The sequence below is a fragment of the Lutjanus erythropterus genome, chromosome 21 (assembly GCF_056507025.1).
Source record: "Lutjanus erythropterus isolate fLutEry1 chromosome 21, fLutEry1.hap2, whole genome shotgun sequence".
NCBI classification, from domain to species: Eukaryota; Metazoa; Chordata; class Actinopteri; order Lutjaniformes; family Lutjanidae; genus Lutjanus; species Lutjanus erythropterus.
The window spans coordinates 23,894,703-23,908,977 of NC_139337.1; the positions used below are offsets into that span (position 1 = coordinate 23,894,703).

The window sequence follows — 14,275 nt, forward strand, 5'->3', positions numbered from 1 at the left end:
AAAGCTAAAATATACTATATATTCTGTCCCTAGTAGCAACAGTTTATGGTTTATAAATCCAACATTTTTAGTGACTGCATGATGGAAGAACTTCCAGCTATGTTTAATGTTATTAGAGCCACACTGATATATTATCAGTTAGACAATATTATCAGCCCAAGTTGGCTGTGTCACGTACAGCTATATCGATACCGGTATACACGTTATTTGAGTTTATCTTTCTTTATTTTTGCATGAAATAATGCAGATTCCTCTTTTTTATTTGTGTTTATGTATTTTTTTTTTTAATTTAGAATTATTCGTAATTATTATTTCCAGTGCTGTTTAGGTCCAACTGATATCATTTTGGTTATATATAAATAAATAAAGCATATCTGCCAAGATATCAATACTTAATAATTTGGCTTCTGCCCCAAAAATCCAGTATCCGCAAGACTCTGAATGTCATATAACTGTCAAATGTAACTTTAACATGTACAACTAAAATGCAGTTGCAGCCATTTAATGTAGTAAAATATCTAATTTATCATTCATCATGTCATTCATATAGGCCAAGTGTCAATCCTTGTAACAAGTTAATTTAGTTAATAAGTTAAATTAATAAGTAGTAATCTTTTTCTTTTTGTCTTATAAATTGTATTCATGTTTGTTTATTAGCTGCCCCTTGGTCCCGAGGTTGAATATCCCTGATAAAGAATTTGTTAAATAGAAAAAATATATATATTTATTTTAAACAAGCCGTCATATGCAGAAATTATGAAGTAAATGATGTTAGGCTCCTACATGAAGCCTTGTCAGAGGTATTTTCAAACCAGAACCACTAGATGGCAAACAAGATTTATACAAAAAAGAAAAAGAAAAAAACAGTTCTCATGAAGTAATACACACCCCTGTCTGATACTTAGAAATACCGACTGAGTACCGTATTCTTTCTGCATTGGGCTCAGACGGATACAAACTACTGACAGGCAGTGCTGCAGCAGGTTTTATCTTTGAGGCCTCTGATTTTATCGACCGCCTGATGTGTCTGATTAGTTGTGTGATCTTCCTGCTGGGTTTAAGCAATAGCTCTTCAGTCTTAAAGGAGATTGCAGGTACAGTTTTAACATACATAGCAAAGTCATACTGTAACTCAACTCAACATACATCATAAACACAGCAGGGTCACGGCAGATTTTGTGTCAGTGGTCAGTGTGTCAGTGTCAGCAACTTTCTCTTTGACAACTCCATCTTCCTCTTTTCCTTAAATTGGTCAACATCAACGTAGCCAGAATGAACCAGCAGGAACAGAAAGAAGAGCTGCAGTAATTATAGTAACTGCTGTAATAGTAGGAGGGACAATAATAAAAGTTATAGTCACAGTAGCAGTTAGTAAAGAGAGAGACAAACAGACAGGCGGTCTTTTAAAAACCTTGAGCTGTTTCAGGTGTAATTCTCTCTGTATGAGGTTTTAACTGCCAAGAAGCCGCTTTAGATCAGTCCACCAATCAGAAGACAGGACCAAACCGATGTTGGTTTAATTGGCCAATCGCCTGCGTGTAACGGTACAGTGAAACGTAGAATGACTTTGAATACAGAGACAAAGATGCCTCTCAAACTCTTGCTGCTCAATGAAACACCGTAACTGCTACAGCCAAAAAACGGATGTCAGCGAGAGGAGAGGACGCTCAACGCAGTTAGTAGATTTCCGAGTGAAACCGCCATTATATGAGCCAAATATCATGAAAATATTTAAACATAAACAGATATTGATTTTTTTTAGGTGTCCAAGATTGGGAGGACTTTCAGTTTGGATATGGGGCACACTGATAAGAGCAAATACCCAGATTTGAAAGTCTTTGAGCGTCTTCCAGTTCATTCACTTTCCAGCTCTGATACCCTCGTGCTCATTGTCTCCACATCTTGTCTTAAATCCATCGTTGGCTGCATTATTTTTTCATTAACATAATGGCTAGTGAGGTTCCATTGCCTCCTAGCCCGACACCCGCTGATGCTGCATGTCACAAGGGATACTTTCAAGAGAAGAATTACCCAGATTTGTCTTGCACGTCGTTCCCTTCTCTTGATGATGTGCTCAGTTTCATGAGCCTTAGCCAGCTGGCTGTGATTCCACTACCTCCAAGCCGTCCTCCTGCTGAGGCTGTGCTTCACGCTGGAGACACTGATGAGATGAAGTACCCAGATCTCAGATATGAAAATCATAAGGTTTTCTCTTCTGGGTGACACTGGTGATACAAATAATCCCAAACCTCCACTGCCTCCAAACCCTCCTTTTGCTGAGGCTGTGCTTTACTATATGATTGGAGCATCCAAGCCCGTTGCCTCAGGAGCTCGCACTGCCTCCAAACCATCCAGGCCTGCTCAGACAAACTCAATTTGAGTCCAGGAAGTGCTCTACCCAACCAGTTTTTGATTTACACTAGCACCAGGGCTGTCAGGGCGGCATGGTGGCACAGTGGTTAGCACTCATGCTTCTCAACAAGAAGGTCGTCAAGTTCGCATGCCAGTGCGGTCATGGCCTTTCTGTGTGGAGTTTGCATGTTCTAACCGTGCCTGCGTGGGTCTCCTCTGGGTCCTCTGGTTTCCTCCCACCGTCAAAAACATGTATGCTAGGTAATATATTTACTGATATAAATAAAAAAATGACTACAATATGTCATCAGAAGTTAAGGAAACATGTTAAGTTGAAATACTTGAAATTTCCATTTTGGACCACAATAACTGTTTCGTATGTCTGTTTCACATTATTCAGAGTTCAGATGAGTGTCTGTTTATGAGTTGTAAGCAATCATTAATAATCTTGTAGAAGGCGTAGATGTTCATAACTGTTAAATTGAGCAAAATGTTAATGAAGTTTGGCAGGCAGTGACTGAGGCAGCCACTTAACTCATCATCAGTTTTTATTTTTAGAGTTGTGGGCTTTTGTTTTCAGGATATCAGGCTTAACTTTGCATTGACAGACAAGTGACAGTCATAAACAGCTGATCAACTTACAGCGGATGACTCGTTGTCACTGGTTATTGTCTGTTTATGAGCGTGCGCTTCAGTGGCGCTCTTGCAGCCTGCCTGTCTCTGCCCTGTCTGGGAAGGAGGCGGCGGGGGTTAACAACCATCAACCGTAGGGTGTATATTAAACAGGATTACAACCTGTGTCTGTGACTCGCTATTTGGACTGCTGTACTCATTTTCGCTCGTGCAATGGCTACAATTTTTTTTCTGCTATAACCAAAAAATATATCATCAGAAATAGAGAATCTTCTTCAGATACGACCAGGTGACTTTACTGACCAAAAAGAGAAATTAGACGTTTGATAGGCTTCATTCACCAACTGCTCTTAAGAAGAAATTTCTTCTTCACTCCCACTTATGAAGTTTTCACAAAAAGTCTGGTATTCACCACTGTTTTCTTGGGTGGGATTTGTTCTTAGAGAATCTAGGAACATTCAAGAACACACTTACATACATTTGAGTACATGTTTGCACTAAAATGATTGGCTATTGTGTTTTCTTCAATTCCACTGTTACATAATATTGTAGGGTTTAAATTATGGTGGGCGATGAATCTGGAGGTTTTAGTTGTAACTTGCCAGTAGCACCTTCTGCTGAACAACTTGGGCAATCTTAAACTACAGACTAGAAAAAAAACAAACAAGATGTTGCTTTTCCAACACAATAAGTCTGTGAAACATAAACATGAAACACAAAATCAGCCAGTACATTAATTGTGAGACCCTCCAAACAGAGCCACATTAGACCACAGGCCCTCCTTATTAAAGGTACAAAAGGCCCTTTCTCTTTTTATTAACATATTAAACAGCCAGGCCCTTCTGCTGCCCTGTTCTGGTTGAAGATCTGGTTTTACGGTGGTTACTGTTGCAGGGTTCTTGGTTTGAATGGAGATTTTGTTGGTTTGGCTTATGTTGTAATAAAAAAATCTACAATTAATAAACCTGTCCTGGACATGCTGAGACAAAAATGATGATGATAACTATAAATTGCATGTAACACAAACAAGGTGTTAGACATAATGTAATTAACCCAAAGCATAAAAACACTTAAAAGTGAATATACAGTAACTTATTTTCATAGTGGTCCTGGTTGTCCCAAAATCACAATAACAAAGACAGCTGTGTTCGGGGGCAGGGGCTGGAGGAGGAGTGACACATGGATCTGATTGGCCATCTCTGGTTTACTCCCTACGAGAGTCGGGAGGTGACAGGTAGCTGGTTTGTTAATACTGGGGACGGATTACTGAAGGGTCTATGGTGCACAGACCTCAGGGCCCCTGGATCAGAGCCTCCATATGCAGTGACTGCTGACATTTCTTGTTGGTAAGTCAAACAGCCAGACAGATGGAAAATGACCACAAGGATACCCAAAATTACCCCAAACAGACACAAAACAACCACAAAAAGATGAAAAACAACTACTAAAAAAAAGCAAAACTCTCATGAAAGATTCAAAACGGCCACATAGGCACGCCAAAAGACTACATAGAAATGCCAATACAAGTTTTGCAAGGGTCGCTATTGTGCCAACACAGACTATCAATTAAAATTGCTTGGTTAAAAACCAAAGAAACATTTAAAAGCAATATAAAACGGCATAAATCTACAAAGAGACGCTAAACAGCTACAAACACAGAGGCAAAACAGCCCCATAGAGACACAAAATGACTACTAAACCAGGGCAAAACTGCCACAAAGTGACGTAAAATGACCGCAAAGACGAAAACAACTACATAGGGGCATACAGCTATCAGAAAGTGATGCAAATTTGCCACAAGGAAATGTGGAACAGAGTCATGCAGCATGACTGTAAACTGGTTATGTGTCTCTTTCAGTTTTTGCTAAGAACCTGGGACTGTAAACTTCCTGAGGGTCTCTGTCAAATTAAAATGATAACAAAAACAAAAATATAAACCTAACAAAAACATAGTTTTCTGATGTTGTGAAATGCCACGGCATTCTGGTAATTGTTACCTTCACTTTTAAAAAAACATCATAGTTAATGAAAATCTATCTGACACACCTTACACAGATCATGTTCATGGATGAGGTAATATTATAGATTTATTGATGTTATGCATTTGTGCCAACTTTGTTCCTCCCTCTCTAAAATATCTGACATATCCAGTGTTTCCCAATGATTTTTTTTAGTTTCTCTATGGGTTCCCAAAAGTTACTTTTTCAGCTATATCACTCAGGCCTATAGGAAACGTTGCATGTTATATTTTTAAGGTTTAGGGAGGTTAGGATGCTTGTGTAATACACTTTTCCTATCTTAAATTAGGATAGGAACCTTGACTTAGCAAATGTTCAACTACAATGTGTTTTTTCCCCCTATATCAGGTTCTCCTGTCTAATTACTTTAATTACCCTGGTTACCAAACAGGAAGGCTAAGTCAGGAAGTTTCTGTAATATGGCCCCTGAGTTTTTTTCTTTTTCTTTTTTCTTTTTTTTTTTTGACTGAAACACACTTACTACATTTTTCTTTAAAACTGCCTGGTCCGCCCCTTTCAAAAGTTTGTTTTGCTTCAGACTGAGGTGATGGTTTTCTTTATACCGTTTATAGTTTTGCTACAGCCTCCGGACAGGCTCGGTTTCTATGCCTACCTAAAAACACTGTGCGCACATACGGGCGACTTTACGGTACTCCATCCCTCTGCGCACCGTGCCTGGCAGGAGCCCCACGGCTTCAGATCCAGCAACGCCGACAATGACGCGCGTGGAAGATGGTCGAAAAATGAACTCTCAGCGATAAAACAGATCATCTGAGGCGAGCGGTGGACGCTGGGAACTCACTGGGAATAATTTCGCTTCACCGACCGAGTTTTTGCGCCTGCGGTAATTTCACTGTGAAGACACAGACGAGCAGAAAGCCATTTCGCGAGCTGTTTTGCATGCAGCCTACGGGGCGCATGAAGTCTGGGATATATTTTTCCACCCTGTTCGGCTCGTCCAGCGACCTTGCAATGTGTGCGCTGGTAGTTTTTATCTGAAGGAGGAGGGGGAGGTTTTATCTCTGACTGGGGAGTGTCTGTTTTGAGCAGCACCTTTTTTTTCCCTCTGCAAGATGTTTTGAGCGCCAAGGGGGCTGAGAGAGCGGCTGGTGTCGTCGGGGGGGGTTCTTCATTGCGCAGACAAGCGGCGGAGCGTCTCTCTGCGCTACCGCTCGTCTCGTCTGATCCACACAACAGACAGCTCAGGAGGAGGCAGGCAGGGAGGCGGAGGAGGTCTGCAAGGTGGAAATCTGGAATTATACGGCGTGAAAATGACGATGTCCGTCCCGGAGAGGAAATCAGGATCGGAGGGGAAAGAGGAGGAGAGCGAGGATGAGAGTGAAATCCTGGAGGAGAGCCCCTGCGGCCGCTGGCAGAAACGGAAAGAGCAGGTTGGTCGGTTTGTCAGTGTGTGTCTGTGTGCGTGCGTCCTGAAAATGCAATCAATCAGCTGTTTGATCAATGAAGTTGCCCTCTCCGATGGACATCCTCTGTTATGCATTTCTTGAGCCAGGCCGAGGTATTACTGTATTATTGCCCCTGCACCAACATCCCACCATAAACCTACCACAGTGACATATCCCTTGATCTGCTTAGCCCACATACAGCCTGTTTCAGTGGGACGGGAATAGTTTGGTTATTTAACGCCACCACTTCAGTGTCTGGAGGATTTCTGTCTGATCTTGACACTGAACCTGGAGTTTATGGCAGACCGGCTCTTAATTCATGGCTGCACATCACTCTAACACACCGTGGGCGTGTGATACAGGTCCGACTCCTTCACTTCATGACGAGGAGTGAGGCTGAAATTACACGTTTCATTTTAAAAGCACAGCAGGATTATTGCATTGTTGAAACTATAGCAAATATAAAGGGCATGTCATCATTTATAGAAAAATTACAACTCGGTTTTATTCAGGGACCCACCTAATACCACCTGTCAAACATTTGCTTGAGTATTTTTTTAGTCTATATCATCATAAATCGCATATTTCTAGGTTTTAGACTGCTGGTTTGACAAAACAGGCAATTTGAAGGTGTTACCCTTTGTGTACAGAAATTATGATGGACGTGTTTCATAATTTCATAACATTTCACAACATTTGATGATCCTAAGCAATGATAAATCAGTTGAACCGTGATCCAACAGCTGGCATAATAATAATAGAAATAATTGTTAGTTGCAGTCTGAGACCTAACTATATTTTTGCCTGTTATAAATTTTATAATTATTGTCTTATTGTTAATTATTTGGTCTAGGGCTGCACCATGTGGTACAAAAATCATATTGTGATTATTTTCTCATCCCAGTTTTTATTTTCACTGTAAAAGTCCTATTAAAATGTGACATTTGTTGGGGCCTGTACAAGGGCCCGATCAATACTGGATATTTGTGCTGATATTCAGAAATTCAAAAATTCCGATATTGATATATTGGCCAATATTCTGAATAAAAAAATAGAATATGCAGAAAATAGAATACATAAACACACATTTTTGCAATGATCCCTTAAACGTGGTTAAGGACACTGAAACATTATACTTTCACTGGTATTTTAAATAATCCTCAATAATTATTAAAAAAAAAAACCACAAACTGAATAAATATATTAAACCTGAACTGAGAAAAATGATCAAATATACAGAGAATGCTGCCTTTAAATCTATCAAATAAAAACAATCTGTATTATATTAAAAAAAAAGTACATACATAAATGCTGATGCTGATACAGACTGATGCAGCCTTGATAGGCCAATATTTGGCCATAATATCAGTCAGGCACCAATCATAAAGATGATACTTAGAGGTTTTGGGCCGTTGGTTGGACAAAAAATGCAGTAATGGCGATGATGATGATGATGAATGCATCTCTTAAAATCATGATGATGTGACATATGTTATATAATAATCTTTTTAATTTCTGCTTGTTATTTTCTTGATTATTTGATGAATTGTTTTTTGTCTGACTGATAGTCTGAAACCCTAAAATTATTCAGTTAACAATCAACAAAGAAAAAGAAAGTCTGCAAAATCTCAAGAAGAAGAAGGAGCTGGGACACAGGTATGTCTGGAATTTTTGATTGGAAAAAAAAGATTAATTAAATATCAAAATAGCTGCTGATCAATTTTCTCTCAATGCACTAATTAATATTTATTTGATTTATGTAGCATAGCAATTAGACAATCAATAGGCTACAACTTTTGAGGCCCTCTGTCCGTAGACCTTTGATTCTGAGAAGGAAACTCAACAGAAATTATTTAACGAAGAAAGTCATTAAGAGCAGATTGTTATTTTCAGTGGCGGCCTGGTAAAAGTGTTCAGACTACGTGAGGAGGGGTTTATTTGCAGGATGAGCAGCTGAAGGCGTCTGTGTTTGTGGCAGAAATAATTCTAGGACAGTTCAGTCTGTTTTTAATATTACTGAGGGGTGCACGTCCCTGTGTGTCCCAGATCTACAGCTGTATTTATACCATCTCTCCATGTGAGGGTCAGGGTTGGACTGTCCAGACATCAGCAGTAAAAGAACTCAGTGGCCTTTGTTGAAGTTTCTTCTCCCATAAATAATCCCGTGTTTGTTTTTCACGTCGACATCAAAGACATGAAACGCAGCGCTGTGACACTTAACTGAGACTAAAACTTGTCTCCATGCTACTCCATGTGAGGAATATGAGACATGTAGAAACAAAAAACAAAACCATGAGTGTGAGTGTCTCAGTAATTGTGCAGCGGTGGGCGTCGTCTCCTCTAACAGCTGCTGATAAGGCTGAGCGAGAATTAAACTTGAAGGTTATCTCTCCAACACACACACAGCGTGAACGCCGCGACCACCTGACCTCACTGCTCTTTCTGTGCCATTGAGCATCATTCATTGTACCACATGGCCCTGGTGTTTTTCCACCCATTGATTATCCATCTGTGTGTTTATCGGGGCTTCCTCTACTGTCACATTTCCATTAACCCTCCACTGAGAGCATCGCTCATTTAGGCTGCTATGGTAAAAATCCATATCACAGTGTTAGTAGCTATAGTTTTCTTTTATGTCATATGGCATGAAATGAAAAATGTATGTTAAGTAACAAAATAATCAACTCTGTTCCACTGCTTTACAGTAGACTAGACAAAACTTATTCCATAGCTTTAAGAACTAATTTCATTTACTTTTAATCACAATTTGTTTGGAATCCTTAAAGGTAGGAGTCTCATTTTCAGGTTGTCAAATACGGACGTTTTGGGTTGGGAAGGCGTCCCGAGCACAGCAGAATAATGAGGAGATAAGAAGGTGACAGCGGAGGTTTGGGGTCTTTGCAGATGCAGATGCCATCGCACACCTCTGGTGGTTCATAGATGATTATTTTTGTAACAGTTTGTGTGCTGTTTTTGGGAAAATTCTGCCCTGTTTGCCTTTAATATGGGAAGCGTCATTTTTTAAATAAAACTGAGCTCCCAGTAACTGATTCTGATGACTTTTTCTGCTCATGTTTCTGTCAAGTCTGGTCATTTTTTGCCTATGAAATGTCAGAAAATAGCTAAAATGGCCATCATAAGACCCTAAACACCACGGTGGCACCGTCAAATTGCTCATTTTGTCCAACCAGCAATCCAAAAATTAAAAGGTGTTCATTTTACAATGACATAAAATAGTTGTTGATTATTTTGCTGTCGATAAACAAATCAGTTAATCAGCTAACTGTCTCAGCTCTAATGCTGCAAATCCTCACATTTGAGGAGCTGGAACTGGCAAACGTTCAGCATTTTTACTTGATGAAATTACTATTTATCAGTGATCAGCATTTTTTGTAGATTAATTGACTGACTTATCATCATGATACAAACCATCAAAAGTCGATAAACAATAATATTGTGTCTGTATTACTGTTACTGTTGGTGATGTTGTTTGAGCCGCATTTATTCACAAAACTCACAGTTCGTTCACATGATGCCTCAGTCTTTCACCTCGATGTATCTCAGAGTGATTGTTCAGATTTGGCCTTGAACAGACATTTTATAATAACAGACAAGAAGAAGCAGAGCCCTTTATCAGTTGCCAGGCTTCAGTACCTGTTTGATCCAGACGGTCACAAACAAAATGAGCCCATGCGACATCATCATCTCCTTGTGCCAGTACCTGTTGGCTGTTTCTGCTCCGACAGGTTAAAACCAATCTGCCGGTAACCGAATCGTGTCTTTAAAGTTGCCGTTGTGTTGACAGAACAATGAGTTTGCAATGACTCTTAATGGTACAGTAGTTACAGACAATAATTAATGAAAAAACGTTGACATTTTTAAAAGGAACGTGTCTGTTCTGGATGGCTCCTGTGTCCGTCCAGCAGGCCGGGGTGTGTCTGAGCGGCAGGCTTGAAATGCACATGAATACCCAGTAAATATGTTAGTGGGTGAAAGTTCAGAATTCGTGCTGCTGCCATATCTGTTATTCAGCTCAGGATTTAAAATAAACACGGGCCACGGTCACATGGTCAGCACATGGTATTGTTGCCTTGTGTTCTCAGCAGGCGGGAATGGTTTTACATTTTTAAACTGGATGAATGTGCTGCCTTCAAAGTCAGCTCATCCCTCTCGATTCAACACACAGAGCATTGATTTTTTATTTTTTTTTCGGAGGGACTGAGCGTTGCTGGTGTGATTGGAAGGAAAAATGGTGTGAGCTACACCATGAGATGACACAAGAAATTAAACTGAAGTGGGTGGTTTGTCAAATTATGTTTTTTCCAAATTAATTAGAATGGGTGGAGAGTTGTTACACATAGTGTTGAAATCTTGCTCTCTTTGTGAACATGACGTACGAGCAAAGCTTCATGTAAGCAGCGACATGATTCACAGGTCCATGATTTCTGACTGGTGGCACGTATTCTTTGATTGAGTCATCTGAATGGCGACATTCAGGTTATCACAAGACATTTTGCACATGCAAGTGAAGTAGTGACTCACACAATATTGCTGTTGAGACATGAAAAAATGGTCCTCTTCTTTTCAGTTTCTATGATCTTTACAGGATAAGAAGTCTTACTAATCTTTCTGTTAAGAAATGTTGCACAAAATGTCCAGAGGTCAGACTCTAAAGCAGTGGTTTTCTAACTATAATGCAAGATGTGAATCAAAGACTCTGTGCAAGATGAAAGGGACACGCCCACCTAAAAAAAAAAATTCAGTATCAGTGTACACTACTGTTAGAATATTTTCACCACTTTACCTTGGTGTGAGACAGCCTTTTCCAACAGGAAACTGTTGCTATATAAGACAAAAATCACTCTCCAAACCAACCAAACTCCATTAACAAAATCAGTAATTTTATGTTGCATGCTCCTTATAACTACAGAACTGAAGTTTCCTTCCGGCGTACTTTTACATGGTGTCACTCAACCCAAATGAAAAAAAAAAAAAAGCGCTCAAGTTGCACTGACTCCATGGCAACCTTATAGTTCCTGTCTCAATTTTGTCTTTGCCCACAGTGTACTCTAAAGACTGACTGTCATAACAGCACAGTGGGAGTCACATCCATCAGAGACAAAGCCCAGCCCAAACCTGTCACAATGGGCTTTTTTTCAGAAGATTAACACTGCCGCCCCTGTGATTCTGGCTCGATATTGACCTCCTGAAGCGAGTCCACCACACCCTTCCCTGCGCGGTGGTGCACCAGCGGCACCACAGCACTCATTCCAGTAATTGCTCCATCTTCTATTTCGAGGACCCGTCTCCATCTGCTCACAGAAAGATGAAAATGAGGCAGTCTGGTTCGGGCACGACTGCATTAATTTGTTGTGGTGTTAATTCACAAGCGCGGATGAATATGTGAGGTTGAATGTGATGGGCAGATGCTGTTTTCTGCACTTGCGTGTTAACTGAAATCCTATGCATGTGTTAGTGCTCACATGCATGTGTCAGGACTGAGAAGCTGATAGGCAGACAGGGGTAAGCAACATGGAAAGAAATAATATTGCAAGATGCCCTTTTCACAGAAACATTTTCAAAAAGGCCTGTTGCAACTGGCAATAGGTTGAAGTGGAGCAGGTGAAAAACACAGGTGTATATAATAGTTATTGATAGCTGAATTCTGTTGCATGTGCACGTTGGCACAAATGAATGGAACAGATCCTCTGTTGATTACAGGATTATTGTTGTTTATGATGTAATTATGTAATTCAGGGTTTTCCCCAGGAAACTGCACAACAGATGTGGAGCAGTATGTCGCCCAGACACATCTGACGCATCTCAGCTCTTGATCAATTTACTGTCTGAGTAGATGATGGCCTAAACACGCGCTTCACTCATTAATGAGACAGCATTTGTGGTGTGAAATATCATCGCAGCTTTGAATGTTAATTTGTTCTTTCATAAAAATTTACATAATGTAAAAAAGAGATGTTGTAGTGATGGTGAGAAGTAAAAAGTCATTTCATAAAAAAATGTTTTGCTGGAATTAACTCTTTTCTTTTAGCACTGTTGTGCTCGGGGTCACATGATTTTAGGGCTGCACAATTAATTAATCAATTAATCACAATTAATTGGTGGGCCAATCACATATCACATTAAAACGAAGAACACTTGCACTGATTGGCTGTCAGGAAAACCATATAAATAGTATGTTTTTGTAGATGTGGGTATAAAAAAAGGTCAAATGCATCACAGAATTATACTGGTTACGTAATTTTCTCATGTAATAACGCCGGCCGCACACATGGGTATAATTTTATTACAGTGAAAAATCATGACCTCACAGTATCCCTGAAGCATGTGGCGCAGTAAACCTGCAGTGGTTTTTGGATGTTTTCCATGTGTGAGGTTGTTAAGACGAGCCATTAAACCGAACAAGCGCACACTCAGTATGCAGCGCTGCCCCTCATAAGCTCATGTCAAGTTGTGGCTTGCAGTAAGCGCTGCATGTCCAGAGGGGATATTCCTAATGACTTATGCTCAGTAGTAATCCAGCAGTGCCGGCATGTTTCCTGGTTTGACAGCTGCCCTATGAGGAATGACATCCACTCAGATTTCCCTGGAGGGGAAACAGAGCAGGGACAGTCAGCTTTGATCCACCTGTTAACATGGTCGCTGTGCCAACCGAGGTCCTCCCCACCTGTTGCTCAGGGCTCAGGGCTTTACTAGGAAACCCATTCACACCCATTCATTATTAGCATACAAAAGTAATGATTTCTGCAGATGAGTTCATTGATTTTTGGTTATTTTTAGCCACGCTAGCAGCAGGGCTCGAGTGATAGAGATGTTAATTTGTCTGCTGGTCAGTCTGTCTACTTTGGTCCAGACTAAAATATCTGTGATTGATTGATATGAAACTTTGTACAGACATTCATGGTCACCAGAGGAAGAATCCTGCTGATTTTGGGGATCCCTCGACTTTTTCTGTAGCATCACCAACAGTTTTAACTCGCTCTGCTAGATGTCTCAATGTCTGCTTGCTGGATTGGTGCAAATTTTAGTCTAGACATTCGTGATTCGAGGATGAATCCTCCTGACTTTGGAGATCCCCAGACTTTTCTTCTAGTGCCATTGTGACCTTGACTTTTTTTAGTTTTTAGTGAAATATCTCAACAACGATAGAATGGATTTCCATGAAATTAGCTTCATATATCCATGGTGTCCTGGGGATGAACCTTGATGACTTAAGAGCCTCCCTGACTTTTTCTGTAGCACCACCTTCACGTAATTTTTTATTTGTCCTTGCGAATATTTCAATTTCTATGTGAAGCGTTGGCGCAAAGTTTTGTACAGATATTTGTTATTCCCAGATGATGAATCATATCCAGTTTAGTTTCTAATTATCAATTGTTAACATGTTTTCATGCTACATTTAAATGTGAAACAGCATTGTCATTGTTAGCATACAGACATTAGTATTTATCGTGAGGCCTCTCTGTGGCTTCAGCCAAATTTTATTTCCACCAGGGTCCTCATGACGTAAATTTCATCATCAGAGGATGTTCGCATAGGTGCTGTGTGGACATCCGCAAACCCCCAGTTTGTACCAGACTGTAAACAAGTTTATTTCTGCTGTAAAGTTGGACATTTTAATATGCAGCTCCATGGGGATTGACTCACTTTTGGAGCCAGCCTCAAGTGGCCATTCGAAGACTGCAGTTTTTGGCAGTTCCACATTGGCTTCGTTTTTCAGTCCTGGAGGTTGCTGCTTTTGTGGAAAAGCGCACTCCAAAAACCAGCATAAACAGCTGTCTGCAGCTGTCTGTGTATGTGTTCATTTGGGAGTATATTCAGGCCTTTAGTAGCCTAAAACAGTGCGTA

At 40.2% G+C, this 14,275-nt stretch overlaps 1 protein-coding gene across 3 annotated transcripts in view; it reads left to right on the forward strand.

Annotated features, from left to right (window-relative positions):
• Positions 1–5,687: 5,687 nt before the first annotated feature.
• Positions 5,688–14,275, forward strand: part of nrbp2b (nuclear receptor binding protein 2b) — a 41,048-nt gene continuing 32,460 nt past the window's right edge. For 2 of the 3 annotated variants that reach the window (XM_084747286.1, XM_084747287.1), the window contains exon 1: positions 5,688–6,394. In XM_084747286.1, coding sequence (XP_084603412.1) covers positions 6,275–6,394 — 120 coding nt within the window. In that variant the 5' untranslated portion in view covers positions 5,688–6,274. The remainder of the gene's footprint in view (positions 6,395–14,275) is intronic. The other variant, XM_084747285.1, reaches the window with a different exon arrangement.